Below are 26,385 nucleotides of genomic sequence, written 5' to 3'. Positions count from 1 at the left end.
TGTAGTGTAGCGTAATGTAGTGTAACCTAATGTAATGTAGCCTAATGTAATGTAGCCTAATGTAGTGTAATCTAATCTAGTGCAGTGCAGCGTAATGTAGTGTAGCCTAATATAGTGTACTGTAGTGTAATATAGTGTAGTGTAATGTAGCATAATGTAATGTAGTGTAGTGTAATGTTATGTAGTGTAATGTAATGTAGCCAAATGTAGTGTACTGTAACGTAGCGCAGCAAAGTGTAGACTAATGCAGTGTAGCGTAATGTAGTGTAGCGCAATGTAGTGTAGCCTAATGTAGTGTAATGTAGCCTTATGTAGTGTAGCGTAATGTAGTGTAGTGTAGTGTAATGTAGCCGAATGTAGTGTAATATAGTGCAGCGTAATGTAGTGTAGCCTAATGTAGTGTACTGTAGTGTAATATAGTGTAGTGTAATGTAGCATAATGTAATGTAGTGTAGTGTAATGTTATGTAGTGTAATGTAATGTAGCCAAATGTAGTGTACTGTAACGTAGCGCAGCAAAGTGTAGACTAATGTAGTGTAGCGTAATGTAGTGTAGCGCAATGTAGTGTAGCCTAATGTAGAGTAATGTAGCCTTATGTAGTGTAGCGTAATGTAGTGTAGTGCAATGTAGTGCAGCGAATGTAGCATAGCATTGAGTAGTTGAGTGTAGGTTGTAAAGAAGAAGCAGGGCTCATCATTAGGGTGGCAGCTGCTCAGGCCAGATTCTCCACCGTGCATCTCACCCACAGGGAGCGAGAGAGAGAGACAGCATCTGTCTGCCTTTCCCCACAGACACAACCCTCCTGCTGCTGTATGAGCCCTACCAGCCAGGCCAATTCAGCCTGAAATGGTAACAAGGTCACCTCTACCATCACCCCGGCCACCGCCCCCTCACCCATGTACTCCCCCTCTCCAACCCCTTCAGTCTATTGCTGTTACCTGAATCTGGTGTTGCTATGTAGAGCAGCAAGGGTTAAGGAGGAAATAAGTCAAATGTTGAGTGATTTCATTTATCATGAGCAGTTTGTATTTTGGAACTAGTCTACAGTAAGAATAGGCATATTGTTGTGTATCTCAAAGTATTGAAGATGTTGGTGACAAACAAACATACATTTTTTACAGGTGCATATCAAATTATTTTTACTTGACACAAATCTTTAAAAAAAACTTTTAATAAAGTACTTTTATTTTTTTATTCTGCACATTACATTGTCACTTCCTCGCTCTGACTCTGACAGATTGATGGGGTGTTTTGTCTTTGATACTCAGCTCTTCACTGTGTCTGTGTTCCGTGTAGTTCTGTTACTCTGAAGCAAACAGCATCAGAGATGAGAAGCGCATCTCTCGCTCTCCTCTGAGTCTCTTCTGAGTCCCCATCTGTGAATGTCACAGTGGCACCAGCCACCAGCCTGCATGGCATTCAGACAGAGGAGATAGAGAGACAGCTGGACTCAGGAACCAAACTCTTTCATGTTAGCTGCTGCTCAAGTAGGGATAGAGTCATACACGTCTAAAACATTTCCCATTTTCAACAGTGAAGAATTGCTTTGTAAATAAATGAAAAAAGCCATCATGTTTCTTGAAGGAAAATCCAAGTGAATAGTGCGGTGGATGTGAAATATTTACACAATATTCAACGGTCAAGAATAAGTATTAGTTGGGGGCCATACTGTAGCCAGTGTGCACAGAAGCATACAGTGTGGGATGGAAGGCACGGTGCAGCACAAATAGGGCCGCGATGGGCAGAGGGGATGACGGAAAGAGGGAAAAAAGAGATAAGGAGGGGAGGATGGAGGATGAAGGGACCAGTGAGGCTGCATGGCTCCATCTGGAGCCTGGCTGGTAATTACGGTTAAGAGAAGCACCCTCAGCCTGGTACCATCTGCCAGGGGGGGCGGTTGGCAGAGGCTGGGTGAAGCTAGGGGCAGGCAGGTAGAGACTGGGGGAGACTGGGGGAGGCTGGGGCAGCTGGGGGCAGGCAGGTAGGGACTGGGGGAGGCTGGCGAAAACTAGGGGGAGAATGGGAGAGACTGGGGGAGATTAGAGGAGACTAGGAGAGACAAGGGGTAGACTAAGGGAGACTAGGGGAAGACTAGGGGGAGGCTAGGAGAGTCTAGGGGGAGACTAGGGGAGACTAAGGGTAGACTAGGAGAGACTAGGGGGAGGTGAGTGGAGACTAGGAGAGACTAAGGGGAGACTGGGAGAGACTATGGGAGACTGGGGGAGACAAAGGGGGAGACTAGGGGGAGACTGGGGGGGGGGAGAATAGGGGGAGACTGGAGGGTGGGATAGGGGGAGACTGGGGGGGGAGAATAGGGGGAGACTGGGGGAGACTGGGGGGTGGGATAGGGGGAGACTGGGGGGGGATAGGGGGAGACTGGGGGAGAATAGGGAGAGACTGGGGGAGAATAGGGAGAGACTGGGGGAGAATAGGGGGAGACTGGGAGAGAATAGGGGGAGACTGGGGGAGAATAGGGGGAGACTGGGGGAGAATAGGGGGAGACTGGGGGAGAATAGGGGGAGACTGGGGGAGAATAGGGGGAGACTGGGGGAGAATAGGGGGAGACTGGGGGAGACTGGGGGAGAATAGGGGGAGACTGGGAGAGACTGGGGGAGGCTGTATCGTGTCACTAGGGCTCTGAGGAGAGCGAAGCCATGGCTCTGACAGAATGACCAGCACCTGCCTCCACCAGCAGTCTGAATGGTGGCTGCCACACAATGAGGAGGTAAGAGTGGTTGACTGCAACACTGAACACTATACACTGAGTCATTCAAAATAACAAAATGTATGAATAAACAAGAGACCTGCTTCCCAGAGAGCTTTTCAACACAGGTTAGACTGCCTATCTGTTTGGTTATACATGATTGACAAAAAGGACAATAAGGATACAGGCTAGCTTTACATGCATTTGTTAAGCCTAATTTACATCTTATGTATGTACACAACGCAAGAATACAATTAGCTACGCAAAATCTCAATCCAGCGTGCTTCACCAAATATATAATTGCGGGGCTGCACGTTGCAGGATCGCCATTTTGCATAGCTTCTTTTTGTTACTACGTTGCAAAAGTCATTGGATAATTTAAGGTCATTTAATTGACAAAATATAATTTAATCAGTATTACATAACTACATCTAAAGGCTGACATGGTACTAAAGAACCACTTCCACATCAGTTATCAAAGTCTTTACTTATGTATAGTTTAGTATGTGTTTAGTGTTGTTTAGTGTGTTGTTTAGTGTTGTTTAGTGTGGTTTAGTGTTGTTTAGTGTGTTGTTTAGTGTGGTTTAGTGTGTTTAGTGTTGTTTAGTATGTATTTAGTGTTGTTTAGTATGTATTTAGTGTTGTTTAGTATGTGTTTAGTATGTGTTGTGTTGTTTAGTATGTATTTAGTGTTGTTTAGTATGTATTTAGTGATGTTTAGTATGTGTTAAGTATGTGTTTAGTATATGTTTAGTATTGTTTAGTATGTCTTTAGTGTTGTTTAGTATGTCTTTAGTGTTGTTTAGTATGTCTTTAGTGTTGTTTAGTATGTGTTTAGTGCTTAGTATGTGTTTATTATAGTTTAGTGTGTGTTTAGTATTGTTTAGTATGTGTTTAGTATTGTTTAGTATGTGTTTATTATAGTTTAGTGTGTGTTTAGTATTGTTTAGTATTGTTTAGTATGTCTTTAGTGTTGTTTAGTATGTGTTTATTATAGTTTAGTATGTGTTTAGTATGTGTTTATTATAGTTTAGTGTGTGTTTAGTGTTGTTTAGTATGTGTTTAGTGTTGTTTAGTAGGTATCATTCTGTCGCAGCTATTTATTCCTTAAGACCAAACACTGCCTCCATCTCTGCCCACCCAGGTTTTCTAATCCGGCTGGTTCAACAGATTGGCAGAATACAAAATGTAGTGAGGGGCTCTGTAATGGAGATAAAATGCTCTGCTTTGATCCATGTTCACTTTGTAACCCCCCCCCCCCCCCCCTCTCTCACATGTGCTTGTCAGAGTCTATGACAGTCAATGGCCAAATTGTACCTCTGGCAGCTTGAACTCAGGCCAAACCAGGGAGGGTTGTAATGGTAGGCTGACCAGAGGCTCCCGCAGCTCACCTGGGGATATGAAGTCCCTCAGTTCCAGCTCTCTGCTCTCTCCTGCTGTTCTGCTGTGAATGGTGTGAAGGTTTTGGTTGGAGGATATTCTGCACATGGATGAAAGAATAAAAGGGAGAGATATTCTCTGAGTGGGATTTTAGTGAAAAACAGAAAGTAAACAAGAAACGTTATACAGTCACAAAGTTAATGTATCATGTGAGCAATTGGGCACATTGTTAGATGCAGTGGTTAAATAACGAAATCCAAACTAAGGATGCCCTCTTGTGGCAGTAAAACAGTATTTCAGCTCCCTACTCCCAACTTCCACCCTCAATATTTCACTCAGTAGATTGAAACCAAGAGGCAGTAAACACACCACTCCTTTGTACCAGCATTGTCTTCAACATCTCTAGTTAGATAACAACATGGGATCTAGCCTCTGATCGTGAGTTCTGTCGTTCTGTGTGCACCGGAGTGAACATCGTAGCGCTGCTGTGTTCCTGTGTGGTGTGTAGTTCAGTTCCGGACAGATGGCCGAGGTAGTTGGTGGAGAAGCACATGAATTGATTAGGTTTGGTGTTGAACTGTTGCCGTGGGAGGCAGCTGCCCACCTGCCCCTGCGGGTCCCTGTGCCAGACCATGCGTGGTCCAGGGACATAGAACTAGATGCTTGGATTAGACCACACACAGCAGATGTTGAGGTCCCGGCCACCCCGTCTTGGGCTGGGGGAGCCTGTTCGTGTCAAGAGGTCCAGAGTGTGTTAGGTCTGCTCTTCAAATGATTAACTGTAGAGGGGCAGAGGATGGCGGTATGTCTGTGTACTGAGTTTTCAATGTGGGATAAACAGTAATAGTTTACTTATTAGAGTGGTGACATTGTGGTTTCCATAAAACAGGTATTAAAACATCTATGTTACCATAACGTTTGAATAGTATAGTCTAACTGTACATTACTTGTAGTCCCACTGTATATTGTGCTACTCCACAGAGTACTGCATCGAAACATCTTCCTTTCCCTCTGCAGTTCTTTCTTTTCATTTTAACAACTTTCTACTAGTGATGTGCAAGACGCCTTGCACAAGATTGATGTATAACAAATTGATTGATGATGTGCTTGATTCTTTATTGCTGCATTTTTCTGTTCCTCTGACTGGAGAATCTTTAACACATATTTGTTACTTTACAATTATTTCTGGTACCATCCCCAGGGTCTGAAAGGAGGCCCATATACTCCTCCTGCTATTCTGTTTATATTCTATCCTGATTGACTAGCCACTTTCACCCCTACCTACATATTATACCTGGTACCCCTGCACATTGACTCAGTACCGGTACTCCTTGTATATAACCTCGTTAATGTTATTTTATTACTATTTACCTTTTTTATTTAGCAATTTAATATTATTTTTTAAAACTCTGCATTGTTGGAAAATGGCTCGTAATTAGGAATTCACAGTAAAGTCAACACCTGTTGCATTCGGCAAGTGACAGGTAAAATTAGATTTCATTTGATTCCATTTACTCAAAGCACATAACCAAGAATACCTGCTACCAGAACAAGCTAAATGTGCTTTTTATTTAAAGTATGTGGTGTTACAAACAAATGTACAGTACGTAAACATCTGAACAAGAACTTAAATGGATATTTGGGGATTTTGGCAATGCTAACTAGCGTTAGCGCAATGACTAGAAGTCTATGGTATCTGCTAGCATGCATGGTGTTAAGGCTTTTGCGCTCAATTGCGCTAGCGCTAGATAGCAACATCCTTCAAACTGCACACAGAGACATAAAAATACTATTCCCGAGTTTATCGGACTCTGGGGAAGTAGATGAAGGGCCTCATTGCCAAAATCCCGAAGTATCCATTTAACGTAACAGAACTCATGTGCAGAAATGCTACAGTAAAAAAGATGTTCTTCATACAGTTTAAATATAATTAGTTGAGTGCAATGCAATATTCTTTAAACATAAAAACCCCTAAATACAACAAAATGAAGAAGTTAAAATGTAAGTGAACACACACTACAAGTGGTCCTGACCTAGACATCTTAAAGGATCATTTAGGCTACATTTGACTCCAAAAACTTGACCACCAATTATAAATAAGCCTATTAGCCTGATCCCCCCCTAACACACACACCTCCTAATTTCTCAGATAAGACTCCTGCTCTATTGACCCAATTGCTGCTATAAAACTGGACCAGGATGTGTTGAGCCCATATTTGGAGTCTGACTCAATTGGTCAGGTTTTGTGACAGAATACCGTGAAATTATCAATTAAGCAGTACATTTAAAAAATCTAAATCATACTATGGAAATACATCCATATTAATCTAGTCCACTTGCTGGCTCTCGCTCTGTCATAGCACTTGAACCTGGGGATGACATTATATCCGTATACAAAAAACTATGTGATAGAATACTTTTAAAACCCAGAATGTACACCATTGTCATTGTATCACAGAATTCTTTTAAGTAAAGCTTACTATTCTGATATTTTTCGATCCACAAAAATACAACACGCAAGCAATGAAGTCTTTCTCAACATAATTGGTGTGGAGCGTAACAGGAGAATGCTAGTAGTACATGTGACAAATTGTAGGATAAATAACAGTAGGGTTCAGAATTGTACAATATCAAATAAGAGCATTTTGGTAAAAAGGGAGTGTGAATCAATCACACTCATATCAAAGTAGATTTGAAAGACATTTTGTGGCACCTTGGCTACCTCAACTCAAGTGCTTTGTCTAATATAAGATGGTTAGTTTAACTCATTAAAGGGGTTTCACTGCTAGTAAATATAACAGAAGTAGGTTGAGCTGCTACAGAATGGGTTATTCAGTGGACATTAGCACTTGCGACCAGGGTTGGGGTCAATTCCTTTTCATTCAGTAAATTGAAATTCCAATTCCAAATATTTCTCATAAAGAAGCAATGAGGAAAATTGAAATTGGAATTTCATTTATCTTCCTGAATTGATTTAACTGAAATGGAATCGACTCCAACCCTGCTTGCTATCATCTGGGCGGCCTGTATGCTGTTTATTCCACTGTGTTGATAGAAATACTGAACGATCAATGTTATACCATTCACTCTCGATTCTAGCAAATTATTCCATGGTAAATAGTTGTAAAGGAAGTTTGCATATTTACACATATTTTTCTTCGGGAGAACGGGCAGTAAATTCAAGATGGTGGTAAAATTGACTCCTTATAATCTGAGAAGATTATATAACATCCTCAAGCATATAGTAGACATGCATCCTGTAGGTTATGTTGAACAATAGTCTCATCTTTTATCTGACAAATCTTTCCCAGCAAGTCTATAATAGAAAACAAAAGGTTCAAAATATATTTGAGGGACGTTGTGAATCCTCAGAGATTTACATGATACAAACGGATCATCTGAAATGGTTTTCTCTGATGAGATCCTTGATATTGTTTGTGTTCTTATACAAAGCTCAAGAGCTGAAGAGGGAGAACCGGTTGGTAAGTAAATATTCCCTAAATAGTGCACTACTTTTAACCAGAGCCTTATGGGTCCTGGTCAGAAATAGTGCACTATATAGGGAATACGTTGTCACTTGGGACACAGTATCTACCCTTATAGGAGATACTTCCACATTCCGTGGCTGATAGCCAAGGCTGCTCCCTCCAAATATACCTAGATTATATTTGCAGTCCCCCAAAAAAGCACCAAGACAGTTGTACAAATAACCTTAACCTTGAACCTGACACACATAGACAGAGCTATAACCACCAATCCCAGATTGACCTCTGAAGCAACAACCAACCCAGCCCAACATTGACTGGTGGTTCTGTCCTCCTCGCCTCTGCAGACCCGGTCCTTCTTAACACATCACATCAAAACTACACTGTTCAGAGTGTCCCCACAACCCAATTTGCTGGCTCCACCCAAAGTCAATGTTCCTCATCCACTTGCACTGTGCTGCCTCAGCGACAAACCCATCAATCCCTAAGAGTCCTCTGGGCCGGTGTGCGGGATTAAAACACTGTAAGGAGTGGATGACTAACCAAACACCAAACACCCTGTCCATCAACAGGCCTGGTGCCACTGTCTGTCAGGTGAGCTGACCTGACCCTGTGTCCAGGGCGGGGTTGGTTAGGTAGGCAGAGGATCGTCATCTCCTTTACTGCATTTACATTTGCAGCACAGAACAAAGGGTGTGGCTAGGAGGAGGAAGGGAGAAGCCACCAGTAGGAGCAGACCGAAGCCAGCAAATATCCCCACCACCTGGAGAGAGAAAGAGAGCGAGAGTGGAAGAGAGAGCCAGTAGCGCGAGAGAGAGAGAGAGAGAGAGAACGCGTGAGAGAGACACTAGCGAGAGAGAGCGAAAGAGAGCGAGAGAGAGCGATAGAGACACTAGCGAGAGAGGGAGAGCAAGAGAGAGTGAGAGAGAGCGAGAGAGAGCAAGAGAGAGAGCGAGAGAGAAAGAGCAAGTGCGAGAAAGAGAGAGCGCAAGTGGAAGTGAATGATTTTACAACATACATTTGGTTGATTGTTAATGTGTGTATCTAAGCCCTTTTAACGTCACCAGTTGTAACATGGGATTCACGAGGTGCATGTTTTAACCCAGACATCACATAGACACCGGAGGGAAGTGATGTACAGTAAGTAGTACAATGATGCATCAACACAACATTATTCAATCTTTCACTTGCCCATGAAGTAGTACACTTAATATCCACAAGGTGGCAGTAGTTCCTCAAATATAAATCTACATTGTGACAGACAGGATTGGCAAACATACAGTGTTTCTGATAGTGGAGGCTTCTTAGGAGAGGACGGCTCATAATAATGGCTGGAACAGAGTGAATGGAATGACATCAAACACATGGAAACCAATTGTTTAATGTATTTTATATCATTCCACCGATTCCGCTACAGCCAATACCATGAGCCCCCCAACCTCCTGTGGTTTCTGACACTGAATATACAGATATATACATCACTTAGTGTCCTTGATGATAAACAGGCAACATGCTGTTATAAAAATCATTGTGTTGGTAGTGTTAAGTGTTGGGTCTAATGGGATAAGAGCTTTCAACAACACCTTTTAAATATTGATGTAGCAGTTAGGTGTTAAACCTACATAAGACCTACAGAGGAACTAGTGTGGCCAGACACATTCAAACACATTTTTTTTACAATTGTTGTCCCAATGTTGTCTTAGACCTCCTCCAAGACCTCCTTCTACAGTGACAGGTGGATAGTATGAAAACAAGGACCTGTAACTGGACAGGCAGGTGGGGGATTGGTCTACATACAGTTGAAGTTGGAAGTTTACATTCACCTTAGCCAAATACATTTAAAATTGTCTTAGGTCAGTTAGGATCATCACTTTATTTTAAGAATGTGAAATGTCAGAATATTAGTAGAAAGAATGATTTATTTCAGCTTTTATTTCTTTCATCACATTCTCAGTGGGTCAGAAGTTTACATACATCCAATTAGTATTTGGTAGCATTGCCTTTAAATTGTTTAACGTGGGTCTAACGTTTCGGGTAGTCTTCCACAAGCTTCCCACAATAAGTTGGGTGAATTTTGGCCCATTCCTCCTGTCAGAGCTGGTGTAACTGAGTCAGGTTTGTAGGCCTCCTTGCTCGCACACACTTTTTCAGTTCTGCCCACAAATCTTCTATAGGATTGAGGTCAGGGCTTTGTGATGGCCACTCCAATACCTTGACTTTGTCGTCCTTAAGCCATTTTGCCACAACTTTGGAAGTATGTTTGGGGTCCTTGTCCATTTGGAAGACACATTTGCGACCAAGTTTTAACTTCCTGACTGATGTCTTGAGATGTTGCTTCAATATATCCACATAATGTTCCTGCCTCATGATGCCATCTATTTTGTGAAGTGCACCAGTCCCTCCTGCAGCAAAGCACCCCCACAAAATGATGCAGTCACCCCCGTGCTTCACGGTTGGGATGGTGTTCTTCGGCTTGCAAGCCTCCCCCTTTTTCCTCCAAACATAATGATGGTCATTATGGCCAAACAGTTATATATTAAATGTCTCAAATTATGTCAGTTAGCCTATCAGAAGCTTCTAAAGCCATGACATAATTTTCTGGAATTTTCCAAGCTGTTTAAAAGGATAGTCAACTTAGTGTATGTACATTTCTGACCCATTGGAATTGTGATACAGTGATATTAAGTGAAATAATCTGTCTGTAAACAATTGTTGGAAGAATGTATGTAAACCTCCGACTTCAACTGTAGATACTGCTGTCACAGCTAACCTGTGTGACTGACTGGGTTCGAACCCGGAACTCCAGCATGCCAGACGAATGTTAGCCCGCTGAGCTAAAGCCAACTAATGCCTAGTTTTTACAATACAGTACCTGTGTCCGGTGCCAGATCACTGAAGCTCTGGAGTGGCCCAGTTTGTTTCTGCATGGCCCTTTATCGTAGTGGATCAGGAGGAAGTCGTCCTGGAGAGAGAGAAAGAATCACTATCAGGGTTAAAGCCTGGAATAAATGTTTTAAAAGTCAGGGTTAAATGTGGGGGCAGGCCCACTGGAAAAATGGACACTGGCCGAGATCATATGTACGTTTTGATAAGACACACTAAGATTAGACTTGTTTTGATATTTTCTGTTCAAATTGTTATCTATTGAATTATACATTCAGAATTTACCGATAAAATGACCCACGTGGAAATCTAAAATCAAAGAAACCGTAAATGACATGGTAATTGCATAAATATAATTATTTCCATGACAGAATGAGAAAATGAACCTGAAAGCGTTTGGACATCAGAGCAATGTTGATGGAATCCTATTTGAGTCAGAAACAGATACTCATGTGATAAAAAACCTTAACTATAATAAGTAACTATTGGAATCAAGACTTAAAAATAACTGATATTGGCACAAGATGAAGGGAGTGTTAGAAAATAATGAACAGAATTACAATTAATAAAAATTTATGTTTAATCCAGTATAAACTGAAAGAGACAAAATTCACAAATTCTACAGCACAATGGCAGAGTCATGTCTTAGGTGTAAAACTAACAATGACTGAATTGTCACGACTTCCGCCGAAGTTGGCTCCCCTGCCTGTTCGGGCGGTGCTCGGCGGTCCTCGTCACCGGCCTACTAGCCGCCACCGATCCCTTTTTCGTTGCCTGTTTGTTTTGTCTTATTAGTTGCACCTGTGTCTATTTGTGTGTGCTTGATGGGCTTCCTTATTTAAAGTAGGTTTACCCGCCCTTGTTTTGTGTGCGGAATAAATTTTGTGTTACGTGTGTACGTTAGTTAGGTGTGTTCGTGTTCTGGACCTGTTACCCTGTGTTTTTGGGTGGTCCATATATTTCCACGCACTGTGTTGTGGGCTTGTTTGTTTGTACCATATTAAAGTACACTATTTCTCTGCGCCTGATTCCATTCCTCACACACCTAGTTCCCCGTGACATGAATAATGAATGCCTTCTGGGAGTGCTATAAAGACAAAAGAATGAGTTAGAATGCTGGCTGTCAGAAGTTTCACAATGTAGGGTTATTTTTAATCTGTCTATCTGTAGAAAGTATTTCAAGACAGGGCATATGGAGGTGAGATACCCAATGGGTTGGACAATAGAATTTTTGTCACTTATATTGAAGAAGCCATTACTTAAATACTGTAAGTCAAATTATACCCCAACGTTAAGAGAAAGTAAAAATTGAATGCTTTATTATTTAAATATAACTGGCTACAGACGGAAACATCATAACAAATATTTTAAGTCATATGGGGCAAATTCTTACAAGCATTGAAAACAACATTATATGTGGATACGTTGGGAACATGTGCATCCAAGCAAGTGTGATGTCATTAATGTTTGTTGAAAATAATGTATTTAAATGTTAACTTGACTATTGTTTTTGCTATGTATGTTTTTGTTTATTGTAAAAACAGCAACAAAAGAGTAGTTTGCCTCCAGAACAGCCTAAATTCTTTTGGGCATGGATTCTACAAGGTGTGGCGTTCCAACGTTGCTCAATTGGTATCAAGGGACCTAATGTGTGCCAGGAAAACATTCCTCACGCCATTACACCACCGCCACCAGTCTGTACCGTTGACCCCAGGCAGGATGGGGCGATGGACTCATGCTGCTTACGCCAAATCTTGACTCTGCCATCAGCATGATGCAACAGGAACTGGGATTCGTCAGGCCAGGCGATGTTTTTCCACTCCTCAATTGTTAATTGTTGGTGATTGCATGCCCCCTGGAGCTGCTTCTTCTTGTTTTTAGTCGATAGGAGTAGAACCCTGTGTGGTTGTCTGCTGCAATAGCCCATCCGTGACAAGGACCGGGGAGTTCTGCATTCCCAGATGCCGTTCTGCACACCACTGTTGTAATGCACTGTTATTTGCCTGTTTGTGGCCCGCCTGTTAGCTTGCGGGATTCTTGCCATTCTCTTTCAACCTCTCTCATCAATAAGCTGTTTTTGCCCACAGGACTGCTGCTGACGGGATGTTTTTTGTTTGTTGCACTATTCTCTGTAAACCTTAGTGTTGTGCGTGAAAAGCCCAGGAGGCCGTCCGTTTCTAAGATACTGGAATTGGCGCACCGGGCACCGACAGTCATACCACGCTCAAAGTCCTTTTTGATATGACTGTTTTGCACATTCTAACGTTCAATCGAACAGTAACTGAATGCCTCGATGCCTATCTGCCTGCTTTATATAGCAAGCCAAGGTCACGTGACTCACTATAGGAACAAACTATTTTTGTGAATGGGTTGGTGTGTACCTAATAAACTGTGGCGGTGGCATCACAAGTTTTACAAGCTCTGGTCACTGTGTGCAGGTTCCACACAATTCAATAGAACACTACTAAGTATTAGAGTATTAGACTGTATCTCTATGGCAGGCCCAGGCAGTAGCAGCAGAAGGTTGTGTATGTGTTCAGTGTTTATGGCTTCTACTCACGTCCAGAGACTCCAGACAGTACCAGCAGAAGGCGTGCTTACAGTTCTTGCACATCATCTGAGCACAGCCCTCGTCCCTCTCGATGTACACCTTACACTTGGGACAGCACTTGATGGGTGCATCTTCATCGTCGCTCTTGTAGAAGGAACTGGAAGACAATAATCATCAGGGGACTGGACATATATAGACCAGTACATACTGCACTGTCAAGGATAATAAGAGTAATACTAACAGCTTAACATCACTCCATCATTGACTCTGTGTTGGGCCTTGTTGTGTTCATATTGTCTGTGAACTCATTGGACACGTTGAAATAGAACCTTGCCATTTTACAATGTTTCAAACCGGTTCCTTCCTACTGAACCCTACCCTGGTCCAGGGTACTGTAGGCGAGTAGTAGTAGTAGTAGTAGTAGTAGTAGTAGTAGTAGTAGTAGCAGCAGCAGTAGTACATGTGTTGCAGTAGTAGTAGAAGGTGTGTCATAGTAGAAGTACGTAGGTGTTTTGTAGTAGTAGGTGTGTTGTAGTAGTAGTGGTAGTAGTAGGTGTTTTGTAGTAGTAATGGTAGTAGTAGTAAATGTGTAGTAGTAGTAGTAGTACTGGTAGTAATAGTAGTAATACATGTGTAGTAATAGAAGTAGTAGTAGTAGTACTAAATGTGTAGTAGTAGTAGTAGTAGTAGTAAATGTGTGGTAGTAGTAGTAGTAGTAGTAGTAGTTTGTAGTAGTAATAGCAGGAGTAAATATGTTGTACTAGTAGTAGTGGTAGTAATAGTAGTAGTAAATGTGTTGTAGTAGTAGTAGTAGTAGTAGTAGTAGTAGTAGTAGTAGTAGTAGTAGTAGTAGTGGTGGTAGTAGTAGTAGTAATAGTAGTAGTAATTCTGTAGTAGTAGTAGTAGTAGTAGTAGCAGTAATAGTAATAGTAGTAATATTAGTAGTAAATGTGTTGTAGTAGTAGTGGTAGTAGTAGTAGTAGTAGTCGTAGTAGTGGTAGCAGTAGTAGGTGTTTTGTAGTAGTAGTTGTAGTAGTAATAGTACATGCGTTATAGTACTAGGTGTGTTGTTGTAGTAGTAGTAGTATTAGCTGTATTGTAGTGTATTGCAGTGATAGTAGTAGTTAGTAGTAGTATGTGTGTAATAGTAGATGTGTTGTAGTAGTAGTGGTACTAGTAGTAGGTGTGTAGTAGTAGCAGCAGTAGTTGTAGTAAATGAGTTGTAGTAGTAGTAGCGGTAGTAGTAGTAGTAGTAGTAGTAGTAGTAGTAGTAGTAGTAGTAGTAGTAGTAATAGTAGATGTGTTGTAGTAATAGTAGTAGGTGTATTGTAGTATTAGTGGTAGTAGTAGTAGGTGTATTGTATTAGTAGTTGTAGTAGTAGCTGTATTGTTGTAGTAGTGACAGTAGTATGTGTAGTAGTAGTACCTGCGTTGTTGTAGTAGTAGTATTAGTAGTAGTATTAGTAGTAGTATGTGTGTAGTAGGTGTGTTGTAGTAGTAGTAGGTGTATTGTATTAGTAGTGGTAGTAGTAGCTGTTTTGTTGTGTAGTGATAGTTGTAGTATGTGTGTAGTAGTACTAGGCATGTTGTAGTATTAGCTGTATTGTAGTAGCTGTAGTAGTAGAGTAGTAGTAGTTGTAGTAGTAGTAGTAGCTGTGTTGTAGTGTTGTAGTTGTGTTTGTAATGGCAGTAGTAGTAGTAATGTTGTAGCCTACCTGGTCTCCCCGGGTAGGAAGGTGATGATGGGCATGTTGTCCTGGCAGGCCTGTCCTTTATGCCAGCTGGCCTGGCAGGCTGAGCAGAACTCCAGCCTGCACACCGTGCACTGGACCAGCTGTGGTAGTGCCACTTCCCCCTCCTTCAGTTGGCACACTGCCTGGCATGACGAGGACGGGCACCAGGTTCGACACGGGTCCAGCAGCACCTCTGTGGAAGACACACATGGACAGGGTCGTATTCATTAAAGGACATTGTAACAAAACGTTTTGCAGTGGAAAACTAACATTGTATTGGATGAGTTCAGGTAATCTTTCCCTGTTTCTGCCCATTTTCCACTGTTATCCTCCTATCACAAATGGACAGAGCTATCTGATACCACAGAAACAGACTTCATGGTACAGTCAATATGGCCGCCGGTCTACCCATCACAGAACGTTGACTTAAAATGGGGAATCACGTACTAGTCATTGTATTTCTATGCCTGGGACCTCATACCTCCACAGGAAACATGTGGGAACGGCACACCCAATAGAAACATGTAGAACAAGGCTACCAGCACAGCTTCTGAAGCCATTTCCACTTCTCCATCTTTGGCATCTCAATAAAAGCTATTCTGAAATACAGTATGATTCCGTGTCCTGGCTTGATCTCCCTCTCATCACAATTATGCTAATCTTCTTGAACTCTTCTGTGGTCAGGAGTAAAAAATAAAAGCCTAACACATCCAGTACAGAACATTTAACAACAACTGCTGTGTGTGTGTGTGTGTGTGTGTGTGTGTGTGTGTGTGTGTGTGTGTGTGTGTGTGTGTGTGTGTGTGTGCGTGTGCATCCACTAAAAAGTTCTCATCTACCATTATCCATGAGCCAGATGTCTTAGGATTGTTTATCTGAAGGGGTTTCCAATTAAATCCTACGCAAATCCAATGAAACTGAATTTGATTAGTTAAGATGGAGAGAAAAAGCTCCCAGCCTTTGGCTCTGTCGGAGAGCCTTATGTCATCTGAACAGAGGCTAAGATAGGTCTAAAAGTAGAGGAGAAAGAAGACACATTACTGAATAAACAGTCCAGTGTCTCCCTTTTCTCTACTCCTACAGCCTGTATGGTCAGTGTCAGGGTTACTGGGTCAGTGATCAGGGCTGTGACCTGTCCTGTGTCCACTCTCAGTCTCTTCTCTCTGTGAGTCTTATATAATGTTTTGAGAGGTTAAGATAGGTCTACAGTGGAGGAGAGCGGGAGGGAGTCACATTGATAACTTGCTCTCTCTACTACCACAGCTTGTGAATGGTCATGAGTCACCTGTCAGGGGTTAGAGGTCAAGGAAGTTGCCTGTACGTACCTCTCTCAAACTGCAGCCTCCTGTACCTCTGCATGCTCCCTGCTGCCACCATGCATTCAATCTGCAAGACAGAGACATACGTAGAGACATACACAGATATGGGTCTCTCATCACCCTGCTTGTTGCACTCTTGACCTGTTGAAGACGCATCCAGGTTCAATGGGAATAGAGACAAATAGCTACAGTACTTGGAGATCTCAGTGACAGTGTCTCAAATGGCACCCTATTCCCTACTTATAGGCCCTGATCAACAGTAGTGTACTACATAGGGAATAGGGTGCCATTTGGGACAGGCTCAGTGAGTTCAATTGGAAGCCTGGTAGAACTACTTTACTATACCTCATTCTCTAGCAGGTGACCTTGTTTTGGGCAGGCAGAGTCTGGGCAGCTAATAGTGGTTTCGAGGCCCTCTTTGATCAGAAGTTCAACATACTGCTGCAGGCACTGCAAGGGAGAAGCAGAGGAATTAAACTTGATTACAAAAATACAATGGATAGTGTGTCCCCCCCAAATTGCACCTCATCTCCAATAAAGTGCACTACTTTTGAGCAGAGCAAGACAGAACAGTACAGAATAGGGCAGTACAGAACAGGACAGAACAGAACATGAGAGTACAGAACAGTACAGAATGGAAGAGGACAGGACAGTATAGTACAGTACAGTAAGGAACAGAACAGTACAATATAGGACAGAACAGAACAGGACAGAACAGTACAGTACAGGACAGAACAGAACGGCTAAAGACAGGACAGTACAGAACAGCTAAAGACAGAACAGAACAGAACAGAACAGCTAAAGACAGAACAGAACAGAACAGAACAGGACAGAACAGAACAGAATAGGGCGGTACAGAACATGGCAGTACAGAACAGTACAGAATGGGCCAGGACAGTACAGTACAGTACAGAACAGGACAGAATAGGACAGTACAGAACAGGACAGAACAGTACAGAACAGTAAAGGACAGGACATGACAGCCCAGGACAGAACAGTACAGTACAGTACAGGAGAGTACAGTACAGTACAGTAGAGTAGAGTACAGGACAGTACAGAACATGACAGTACAGAACAGTATAGAATGGGTCAGGACAGAACAGTACAGTACAGAGCAGTACAGAATAGAACAGAACATGACAGTATAGAATGGGGCATGACAGAACAGTACAGAACAGTGCAGAACAGTACAGTACAGGACAGTACAGAACAGGACAGTGCAGAACAGGACAGTGCAGAACAGGACAGAACAGTGCAGAACAGGACAGTGCAGAACAATGCAGAAAAGTACAGAACAGGACAGTGTAGAACAGGACAGTGCAGAACAGGACAGTGTAGAACAGGACAGGACAGTGCAGAACAGGATAGAACAGGACAGTGCAGAATAGGACAGTACAGAACATAACAGGACAGTACAGAACAGGACAGTGCAGAACAGGACAGAGCATGACAGAACAGTACAGAACAGGACAGAACAGAACGTGGCAGTACAGAATGGACCAGGACAGAACAGAACAGTAAAGAACAGTACAGAACAGAACAGGACAGAGCAGAACAGTACAGAATGGGACAGGACAGAACAGTACAGAACAGGACAGAACAGTGTAGAACAGGACAGTGCAGAACAGGACAGCACAGAACAGCGCAGAACAGAACAGGACAGTATAGAACAGAACAGAACAGAACAGAACAGTGCAGAACAGGACAGAACAGGACAGAGCAGTACAGTACAGTACAGAACAGGACAGAATAGAACAGGGCAGAACAGAAGAGTACAGAACAGGACAGTGCAGAACAGGACAGAACAGAAGAGTACAGAACAGGACAGTGCAGCACAGGACAGAACAGTACAGGACAGACCAGTACAGAACAGAACAGTAAAGGACATGACAGGACAGAACAGAACAGGGCAGGACAGTAAAGGACAGAACAGTAAAGGACAGAACAGTACAGTACAGAACAGAACAGAACAGGGCAGTACAGTACAGAACAGAACAGGGCAGTAAAGGATAGAACAGTGCAGAACAGAACAGTGCAGAACAGGACAGTGCAAAACCGGACAGTACAGAACAGGACAGAGCAGAACATTACAGGACAGAATAGGGCGGTACAGAACATGGCAGTACAGAACAGTACAGAATGGGCCAGGACAGTACAGTACAGTACAGAACAGGACAGAACAGTACAGAACAGGACTGAACAGTAAAGGACAGGACATGACAGCCCAGGACAGAACAGTACAGAACAGGAGAGTACAGTAGAGTACAGGACAGTACAGAACAGAACATGACAGTACAGAACAGTATAGAATGGGGCATGACAGAACAGTACAGAACAGGACAGTACAGAACAGGACAGTGTAGAACAGGACAGTGCAGAACAGGACAGTGTAGAACAGGACAGTGCAGAACAGGACAGTGCAGAACAGTGCAGAACAGGACAGTGCAGAACAATGCAGAAAAGTACAGAACAGGACAGTGTAGAACAGGACAGTGCAGAACAGGACAGGACAGTGCAGAACAGGATAGAACAGGACAGTGCAGAATAGGACAGTACAGAACAGAACAGGACAGTACAGAACAGGACAGTACAGAACAGTATAGAACAGGACAGTGCAGAACAGGACAGAGCATGACAGAACAGTACAGAACAGAACAGGACAGAACAGAACGTGGCAGTACAGAATGGACCAGGACAGAACAGAATAGTAAAGAACAGTACAGAACAGAACAGGACAGAGCAGAACAGTACAGAATGGGACAGGACAGAACAGTACAGAACAGGACAGAACAGTGTAGAACAGGACAGTGCAGAACAGGACAGCACAGAACAGCGCAGAACAGGACAGTATAGAACAGTAGAGAACAGAACAGAACAGTGCAGAACAGGACAGAGCAGTACAGTACAGTACAGAACAGAACAGAAGAGTACAGAACAGGACAGTGCAGAACAGGACAGAACAGTACAGGACAGGACAGAACAGTACAGAACAGGGCAGGACAGTAAAGGACAGAACAGTACAGGACAGAACAGTACAGAACAGTACAGGACAGAACAGTAAAGGACAGAACAGTACAGAACAGTAAAGGACATGACAGTACAGAACAGAACAGTACAGGACATGACAGTACAGAACAGAACAGGGCAGGGCAGTAAAGGACAGAACAGTGCAGAACAGAACAGTGCAGAACAGAACAGTGCAGAACAGAACAGTGCAGAATAGGGCAGTACATTACAGTGCAAAACAGGACAGTACAGAACAGGACAGAGCAGAACAGTACAGAACAGGACAGAATAAGCGGTACAGAACATGGCAGTACAGAACAGTACAGAATGGGCCAGGACAGTACAGAACAGGACAGAACAGTAAAGGACAGGACATGACAGCCCAGGACAGAACAGTACAGTACAGTACAGTACAGTACAGTAGAGTACAGGACAGTACAGAACAGGACAGAACATGACAGTACAGAACAGTATAGAATGGGTCAGGACAGAACAGTGCAGAACAGGACAGTACAGTACAGTACAGAATAGGACAGTACAGAACAGGACAGAACAGTACAGAACAGAACAGGACTGAACAGTAAAGGACAGGACATGACAGCCCAGGACAGAACAGTACAGAACAGTACAGTACAGTACAGAACAGTATAGAATGGGTCAGGACAGAACAGTGCAGAACAGTACAGTACAGAGCAGTACCGAATAGTGTAGAACAGGACAGTATAGAATGGGGCATGACAGAACAGTACAGAACAGGACAGTGTAGAACAGGACAGTGCAGAACAGGACAGAACAGTGCAGAACAGGACAGTGCAGAACAGGACAGAACAGTGCAGAACAGGACAGTGCAGAACAATGCAGAAAAGTACAGAACAGGACAGTGTAGAACAGGACAGTGCAGAACAGGACAGTGCAGAACAGGACAGTGCAGAACAGGCCAGAACAGGACAGTGCAGAACAGGACAGAGCATGACAGAACAGTACAGTACAGAACAGAACAGGACAGAACAGTACAGTAAAGAACAGAACAGAACAGTACAGAATGGGATAGGGCACAACAGTACAGAACAGGACAGAACAGTGTAGAACAGGACAGTGCAGAACAGGACAGCACAGAACAGAACAGGACAGTATAGAACAGTAGAGAACAGAACAGAACAGTGCAGAACAGGACAGAACAGGGCAGGACAGTAAAGGACAGAACAGAACAGGGCAGGACAGAACAGGATAGAACAGTACAGGACAGAACAGGGCAGGACAGGGCATGAAAGCACAGGACAGAACAGGTCGGAAAAGGACAGGGCAGAACAGGACTAGACTTATCCCAGTTCTCTAGTATCCTCTAGTCTTCCTACATGATGATACAGGCAGGCAGACATTACATAATGTTGACATCCACTCTTAACAAGTCACACTCTCACTTAGGAGGAACAAGAACAGTTACATCAACACAGTCCAAGCTGCTCCTCCTCATCAGAATAGGTCCTGTGTTTCAAATGGTACCCTATTCATTTTATACTGCACGGCTTTTGACCAGAGCTCTGAAGTACGGTACATTCAGCACTGCTGAGTGCTGTCCTGTTCTCAATCACACTCTTCACTAACTGCAGCTCTACTTAAGTCAGCACACTTGTAGGGGTACTAGGAGAAAGTGCACAATCAGAGTACATGGCTATATCAGGATCCATTAAGACTGGGTTGATTTCATTAGGCACCAAATGGAAGAAAACAGACTTAAACGGGGAGGGACTACCTAGAAGTATCCAATAAAAAAACATTCATTTTCACTTTCCGTCTTATCATTAAGGCACACGGTAACAAAATGTTTTGCAACAGAACACGAAAATGTGTGTTTCCTATTAGACAAGTTCAGGTAGTTCCTCACTGTTTCACTCTGTTTTCTTCTGTTTGATACTTAATTAACACAGCCCAGTCTTAATACAGCCATGGCCTCTATCTGTTTCATAACTTAAAAATGCTCTTTCCTCCACAGCTCAAAAGAGGTGTGCTACTGACTTAAATAGATATGTGCTTAGTGAAGTGTGTGATTCTGTCTGTTTTCTTCTGTTTGGTGCCTAATGAACAGGACCTATTCAGGTGTGTTGGCTGTACCTACTGACCAGGCTGCAGAAGACACATTGGCACTGGCTGATGGTGGTCATCTGCTCACGGGGGAAGTCCCCAAGGCACAGCTTGCAGGACATCAGGGGGTCCAGGGCCAGGTCCCAGGTGGGACGGTACCGTGCAGACTGGTCCGTCGTCATGATGTCTGGCACAGGTGACCTGGAACACAGACGGTTATAAGATCAGTAATATTGTAATAATTATTCATTCACTCATGGTAGAACGTCTGCGAGCAAGTTGGCAGGTAGCCTAGTGGTTAGAGTGTTGGGCTAGTAACCGGAAGGTTGCTGGATCAAATCCCTGGGCTGAATCTGTTGTTCTACCCCTGAGCAAGGCAGTTAACCCACTGTTCCCCGGTAAGCTGTCATTGTAATTAAGAATTTGTTCTTAACTGACTTGCTTAGTAAAAAGTATATATATATATATATATATATACACACACTTTTTAAGTCAGCCTAGATTCTTATTATTATTATATAATTATTATATAATTATTATTGTTATATTATTATTATCTTTCTATTGTGCTTCTTTGAAAATGAATACCATCAAATGACATCACTGGTTTGATGACTTTCAATTTGATCGTCCATCAACTTTTCATTGAATGAACAGTGTTTCTTCTAAGGTTCATCAAAACAAGTTCTTCATAACAGCTTGTTTAAAAATTAATATAGGTTATTTTGTCATGAATATTCAATCTGTCTAGCACGTTTGAAGGTGTTATGGAGTCATGAAAGTAACACTGTCATCCTTAGTTGCTGGTTTCGAGAGTGAACTGTTTTTTATTATTTTTAAGTGCAGAGCCCATATCACTAAGAGCTTTTCCCTTCCCCCTCCACATACAAGCTTACAGCTGTTCAGAACAGTACAGCACAGGCCAGCCTCTACAGGACACTACAGCTGTTCAGAACAGTACAGCACAGACCAGCCTCTACAGGACACTACAGCTGTTCAGAACAGTACAGCACAGACCAGCCTCTACAGGACACTACAGCTGTTCAGAACAGTACAGCACAGACCAGCCTCTACAGGACACTACAGCTGTTCAGAACAGTACAACACAGACCAGCCTCTACAGGACACTACAGCTGTTCAGAACAGTACAACACAGACCAGCCTCTACAGGACACTACAGCTGTTCAGAACAGTACAGCACAGGCCAGCCTCTACAGGACACTACAGCTGTTCAGAACAGTACAACACAGACCAGCCTCTACAGGACACTACAGCTGTTCAGAACAGTACAGCACAGACCAGCCTCTACAGGACACTACAGCTGTTCAGAACAGTACAGCACAGACCAGCCTCTACAGGACACTACAGCTGTTCAGAACAGTACAGCACAGACCAGCCTCTACAGGACACTACAGCTGTTCAGAACAGTACAGCACAGACCAGCCTCTACAGGACACTACAGCTGTTCAGAACAGTACAGCACAGACCAGCCTCTACAGGACACTACAGCTGTTCAGAACAGTACAGCACAGACCAGCCTCTACAGGACACTACAGCTGTTCAGAACAGTACAACACAGACCAGCCTCTACAGGACACTACAGCTGTTCAGAACAGTACAGCACAGACCAGCCTCTACAGGACACTACAGCTGTTCAGAACAGTACAGCACAGACCAGCCTCTACAGGACACTACAGCTGTTCAGAACAGTACAGCACAGACCAGCCTCTACAGGACACTACAGCTGTTCAGAACAGTACAGCACAGCACAGACCAGTCTCTACAGGACACTACAGCTGTTCAGAACAGTACAGCACAGCACAGACCAGTCTCTACAGGACACTACAGCTGTTCAGAACAGTACAGCACAGCACAGACCAGCCTCTACAGGACACTACAGCTGTTCAGAACAGTACAGCACAGACCAGCTTCTACAGGACACTACAGCTGTTCAGAACAGTACAGCACAGACCAGCCTCTACAGGACACTACAGCTGTTCAGAACAGTACAACACAGACCAGCCTCTACAGGACACTACAGCTGTTCAGAACAGTACAGCACAGACCAGCCTCTACAGGACACTACAGCTGTTCAGAACAGTACAACACAGACCAGCCTCTACAGGACACTACAGCTGTTCAGAACAGTACAGCACAGACCAGCCTCTACAGGACACTACAGCTGTTCAGAACAGTACAGCACAGACCAGCCTCTACAGGACACTACAGCTGTTCAGAACAGTACAGCACAGACCAGCCTCTACAGGACACTACAGCTGTTCAGAACAGTACAACACAGACCAACCTCTACAGGACACTACAGCTGTTCAGAACAGTACAACAGACCAGCCTCTACAGGACACTACAGCTGTTCAGAACAGTACAACACAGACCAGCCTCTACAGGACACTACAGCTGTTCAGAACAGTACAACACAGACCAGCCTCTACAGGACACTACAGCTGTTCAGAACAGTACAACACAGACCAGCCTCTACAGGACACTACAGCTGTTCAGAACAGTACAACACAGACCAGCCTCTACAGGACACTACAGCTGTTCAGAACAGTACAACACAGACCAGCCTCTCTCCACTCCATTCGGGTTCCAGAGAGAGGGAGAGAGAGCTTCATTTCAGAGACTTCATTTCAACCTAGAGTGAGTGAATGTGAGAAGCGTTATGCAAATATACAACACGTTCCTCTCACTTCACACAGAGTAGATGGAAGTTGTGAATTGATTGACCAGGCACCATGACTGTGTTAAGCCTTTAAACGGCCCTACTCTGTACTGTGTGAGAGGGATGCCTCATGGGGAGGGCCAAGCTACTGTGGAACTGGCACCACAGGGATTTATGAAAGCAGAGCCAAGTTTAAACCTCAAACCTCAATGGTCTAAAGTGACTATTTATGAACAAAGATGGAAATGAGTGTTGCTTGCCTTCCACAGAGCCATGCGTCACTACTGTAACTAGACTATACAGCTAGTGAGTCCTCTTTTCTACCCTAAGATGATTCATGTGGATTGGTAGTGTGGAGACAGGGTTGGAGACGACAGGGTTGGAGACAGATGGAACTGAAGGACCTCCTGGAGGACTGTGTGTGTGTGTGTGTGTGTGTGTATGACCAACATCACACAGTTGTACCACAGCCAGACCTCCTTCCCACCCCCACCACTCTAATATTAGGAACCTGAGTGAGAGTATGTGACTGTGTCTGAATGTCTGAAACTATAAAAAGGAACATGTTGATGACACATGGGCACATGGCGTATCACATCCTCCACAAAGTGTCAATACAACAACATTTTCCTCCAAACACAGTACAGATGAGAAAATACGTGTCATATGGATATCACTCCAGACAACATGTCTCACAGTGGGTTTGCCGCAAATGGCACCCTAGTGCATTTTAGTGCAAAATAGTGCACTTGTGGAGAATCTGGTGCCATTTGGGACTCACGCTTAGTGTTTCTACTGTATAATAACCAGACGGTATGAGAAAATATATATCCAGAAATAAGGTAGATATCATCCTAACTGATGTTCGTCACATTAATATACAGAAAGCGAGGGAGGGTTCAGAGCGGGTGGGATGGAGAGAGTCTTTCATTTCGTAACAAACCCATTATGACCATAGACTACCAGGCTGACTCCAGCAGCAATAAAACTGGATATTAAACATATTATGTTCAGCCCATCGCTAATTTATAAATGATTTGATCAACATTGCCATAATCACATGAATGAATGCTGTGTGTACAGATGAAGGCTGCCCTGCCACATAACAGTGAGAATGAATGGGACACAACATTTACAATGAATGGGAACATTTAACAGTGAGAGCCTAAGTCATTGGGTGCGTCACAATTTTATACTCCTGAGCGGTGCAATGGTCTAAGGCACTGCCATACCGTGCTAGAGGTGTCACTACAGACCCTGGTTCAATCCTGGGTACTGCACAATTGGCCCAGTGTTGTCTTGGTTACTGGAGGGTTTGGCTGGGGTAGGCTGTCATTGTAAAAAATAATTTGATCTTAACTGACTTTCCTAGTTAAATAAAGATACAATTAGCAACATATTTAGTGCACTGCCTTTGACCAGATGCCTGGGAATACATTAGGGTGCTATTGGGATATGCAAGGCCTAAACTACTGGCAGAGTAAGGGGGAAAACTCAAGTACAGCACCCTACTTAACTATGACATTTCATTGCCAGGCGAGTTGAAACCAGTGAGCAGAATAGGTCAGTTCAGTTGACTTCTCAGCATGCCTCAGTGCTTGCTCTCTCGGTCTCGGGCTTTCTCTCTGCCGAGTCATTCCATGTCATTTCAGCAAGCCATGAAATCGCTTCTGTAGTTTGAAACATAATTAGCATTCCTGAAACATTTTTTTATTTAATTTGATCTCTCTCTTAAGCTAATTGTGTGCACCCAAATTGGCCCTTTTAATTTGTAAGATAAACATAATATTCTACAAATATAGTACCCCAAAATCGATTTGGACCAAACTTTTTCCTACCATTGAGTAAGACAAGAAGAATCCAATAACATGGTCAAAAGACACCCACAGAGCCCCCACACCAATCCCACCCCAACAACCAGTATTCAGTAGCAGTTCTCTGACAGATTATGCCTAAGAGGAGGACAAACTGAATTGCATTCATGGAGGACTGGCTTGAATTGTGAGGATGACCATTCAATTTATTTTCAACATGAGCAAAAGTTATTGGTTTTCTACCCAAAGTTGCAAAGAAAAATATATATTTATAAACCAAACATGCAACAATTTCAACGATTTTACTGAGTTACAGTACAAATCAGTCAATTAGACCTTAATCTTGGTCATAGATAGCTTTAAAAAAAAGTAGGGGCGTGGATCAGAAAACCAGTCATTATCTGGTGTGATCACCATTTGCCTCGTGCAGCGCGACACATCTCCTTCACACAGAGTTGATCAGGCTGTTGATTGTGGCCTGAGGAATGTTCTCCCACTCCTCCTCAATGGATGTGCAAAGTTGCTGAATATTGGTGGGAACTGGAACCCGCTGTCGTACACTTCGATCCAGAGTAGGGCTGTCCCTGACAAAAAACAATCAGTCTACCAAGAGTCGTCTGTTCTATTGACCAATCGATTTGGTCGAAATGTTTAAATGTGAATTCCTTCATATATTGTATAGACAGACACATCCTATGTGTTTTAATCAAATCAACTATATGCACTTAGCTTGTCTGATGCTTAAAGC

At 43.1% G+C, this 26,385-nt stretch overlaps 1 protein-coding gene across 4 annotated transcripts in view; it reads right to left on the bottom strand.

Moving 5' to 3' along the window:
• Positions 1-1,158: 1,158 nt before the first annotated feature.
• LOC109900595 (probable E3 ubiquitin-protein ligase RNF144A-A) overlaps positions 1,159-26,385 on the bottom strand; it is a 45,013-nt gene continuing 19,786 nt past the window's right edge. Inside the window, exons 2-9 of one of the 4 annotated variants that reach the window (XM_020496293.2) lie at positions 21,182-21,344; positions 16,401-16,505; positions 16,062-16,122; positions 14,719-14,929; positions 13,013-13,160; positions 10,442-10,531; positions 4,096-4,184; positions 1,159-1,408 (exon numbers count right to left, since the gene is read on the bottom strand). In XM_020496293.2, coding sequence (XP_020351882.1) covers positions 1,273-1,408; positions 4,096-4,184; positions 10,442-10,531; positions 13,013-13,160; positions 14,719-14,929; positions 16,062-16,122; positions 16,401-16,505; positions 21,182-21,325 — 984 coding nt within the window. In that variant the 5' untranslated portion in view covers positions 21,326-21,344 and the 3' untranslated portion in view covers positions 1,159-1,272. Of the gene's footprint in view, positions 1,409-4,095; positions 4,185-5,633; positions 8,462-10,441; positions 10,532-13,012; positions 13,161-14,718; positions 14,930-16,061; positions 16,123-16,400; positions 16,506-21,173; positions 21,345-26,385 lie in introns of those variants that run through there. The other 3 variants (XM_031836974.1, XM_031836972.1, XM_031836973.1) reach the window with 3 other exon arrangements.

The sequence above is a fragment of the Oncorhynchus kisutch genome, linkage group LG12 (genome assembly GCF_002021735.2).
Source record: "Oncorhynchus kisutch isolate 150728-3 linkage group LG12, Okis_V2, whole genome shotgun sequence".
Lineage (NCBI taxonomy): Eukaryota > Metazoa > Chordata > Actinopteri > Salmoniformes > Salmonidae > Oncorhynchus > Oncorhynchus kisutch.
This window is presented reverse-complemented; position numbering and strand designations above follow the sequence as displayed.